Genomic DNA, 2,541 nt, shown 5'->3' on the forward strand with positions numbered 1-2,541 from the left:
TCTCACCAGGCATCTCTTCTCTCTCTTCTGGGTCCTTCAAGGTCCTTTAGTCTACTGGCCTCTTTCCCTTTTCCTGTCTATGAAAGTGCTTCCTTGACTCCACAACTCCCTCTGGATATTGTCTGACTTAAGCTTCTTTAAGAGACTCCTTGAAACTCACTGCTGTTTGACTCCTGCCTCCACTGCACCAGTGTGAAACTGCACTCTCTGAAGCTCCCAGAGATCTTCTAACTGCAAAACCCAATGGATACTTTTCAGTCTTTATCTTATTGGTGCCCCAACTGCATCTAACATCACTTCCCACTCTATCCTTCTTGAAACTTCCTCCCTTTTGGCTTCCTTGAAGCCACTTTCCTTCAAGCAGGCAGCTTGAATGTGGGTGTGATGGAGGCAGATGGCCAGATCCAGGCTTTCTCCTGTGCCTAATAGGTGTCAACTCTAAGTTATTAGGCGGTCTCTCCCTGGGCTGGGATCTACCTGCCCCATATGGAGCCAAGTCAGGTTCCAGTGACTCCTCTTTTATTGCTGATCTGGGCCAGACTCACAAAGGCCTGTGCCAGTTGCTGACAGTGTCTGTCCCTGGAGGAGGGAAGAGCAGAGGTGAAAGGGTCAGGTATGGGGGTCAGAAGGGAGGCCAGGCTGGAGGTTGTGTGAGGCAAGGAGTCCCGGGGAACTAGGGTGGGAGCTGAGAAGGCCAGAGGGCCCCTGTATCGGCAGGGCCTCAAAGTCAGAGTTGCTGAGGATGGCTTCTCGGAGCACAGACATCTCTGCAAAAGGTACATAGTCTGCTCCTGGGGGTGAAAACCAGTGCAGATGTGGGATGCAGGTAGGTGGGTGGTGGGGAGGTGGGCTGAGGGAGCGCGCTAGTCCTGGAGGGGATGGTCGAGGATGGGAGTGCCTTCCTGCCTGGCCTTCTGACTACAGACTCTGGAATGGCCCCCTGTCCCAGGTTTCTGCCTCACCGTGAGGTCTCCCTCCTCGTCGCCGGGTCCTCTGGGTCTCAAAGAAAGTCCCGTGTTCCTCCCAGCGCCGGTCACAGGCCGCACAGAGGAAATTAGACTCAAAACAGCCGCAGCAACAGCCTGGGGCAAAATTGCAACCAAGAAGAGTTTAGGAAATGGTGGTATCCCCAGGAGCTGATCACATTCTCATCTCTTCCTCAGTGACCGCATGCCCAAGGCTCTCATACTCGCTCCCCATCATTATCCCCAGACTGCATCCTATCCCCACCTACCCTGTTCCCAATATGCCTCTTGCCCTAGAAGTTACCATGATGCCTGCAGGGATGGGGCCCAGTGGCTGCATGTTCTTCGTGGCTGTGTTTGCAGCGACATTGGGCCCTCCAGGCCTTGGGGTCAAAGGTGGCCCGTCTCTTGAGCCAGAACTCACCCACCTCCTCTGGGCGTGATGGGATAAAGCAGAACATGAGGCAGCGGCACTGGCTCACCTTGCAGGGCACGGATATGTCTGTGGGATTGGGGATGGATGGTAGGGTTAGACCAGTATCTGATAGGACCTTGCCTTCTTGTGCCAACCCCATCCTCCATCCCCGCCACCCCCTACGCACTCAAACATGCTTTTTTTTTTTTTTTTTGAGACAGAGTTTTGCTCTGTCACCCAGGCTGGAGTGCAGTGGCATGATCTCAGTTCAGTGCAACTTCCACCTCCTGGCTTCAAGTGACTCTCCTGCCTCAGCCTCCTGAGTAGCTGGGACTACAGGCACGTGCCACCATGCCCAGCTAATTTTTTGTATTATTATTATTATTATTTTTAGTAGAGACGGGGTTTCATCATATTAGCCAGGATGGTCTTGATCTCCTGACCTTGTGATCTGCCTGCTTCCGCCTCCCAAAGTGCTGGGATTACAGGGGTGAGCCACTGCGCCCAGCCACATGCTCTCTCTCATACTTCCCAAGACATGACAGAGTACAGTTATTCCTCCACACTCAAGAGGGGCTGGTCAGTTCTCCCCTACCTGAGATGATCCGGTGCTCTCTCAACAAGTGTCCACAAAAGCATCTGGACTCATCCCCAATCCGGAAACAGTCCCATAGGTAATGGGGGCAGCGCCAGCCAATGTAGAGACCTAGGTATGCAGGATTAATAAGGAAAAGTGAGAAGTAAAAAAATTCTAAGCTCCCCCAAAAGTGTTCTTACCTATCCGTTGATGGGGGTGAGGGGGTGGGGGGAACTTACCTCTCCCACCCCCAGGTATCTTTATCTCCACCTGAAAGTCCTCACCTCTACCCCTTAGATTTTCTTTTTCCTTGGGATTTTCTCATTACCCCACAAGTGTCTTCAGTTCTCTTTCTACCCAGGATCCACTCCATCTCTGTCAGCCTGCCAGAGATGACTCAAGAGAGTCTTTGGTTTCTGAGCAGGAAGATTATAGATGAAATTTTGTTTGAGGCTGAACATGAATCTCACTGAGTTCTCTGTGACCACAGGGATTCTCATCTCCTCTCCTGATCCCACTAAAGCCCAACTTTGCTTTGTTTTCTTGAAGTGTCTAAGGTGAGGGAAAGGGAAGATGATTGGCCA

The 2,541-nt window shown here is 51.9% G+C and overlaps 1 protein-coding gene across 1 annotated transcript in view; it reads right to left on the reverse strand.

Moving 5' to 3' along the window:
• Positions 1-502: 502 nt before the first annotated feature.
• FAM221B (family with sequence similarity 221, member B) overlaps positions 503-2,541 on the reverse strand; it is a 15,168-nt gene continuing 13,129 nt past the window's right edge. The window contains exons 3-6 of the mRNA XM_011980143.1: positions 1,976-2,086; positions 1,270-1,467; positions 963-1,082; positions 503-579 (exon numbers count right to left, since the gene is read on the reverse strand). Coding sequence (XP_011835533.1) covers positions 542-579; positions 963-1,082; positions 1,270-1,467; positions 1,976-2,086 — 467 coding nt within the window. The 3' untranslated portion in view covers positions 503-541. The remainder of the gene's footprint in view (positions 580-962; positions 1,083-1,269; positions 1,468-1,975; positions 2,087-2,541) is intronic.

Source organism: Mandrillus leucophaeus, unplaced genomic scaffold (genome assembly GCF_000951045.1).
Source record: "Mandrillus leucophaeus isolate KB7577 unplaced genomic scaffold, Mleu.le_1.0 Scaffold208, whole genome shotgun sequence".
Taxonomy (NCBI): domain Eukaryota; kingdom Metazoa; phylum Chordata; class Mammalia; order Primates; family Cercopithecidae; genus Mandrillus; species Mandrillus leucophaeus.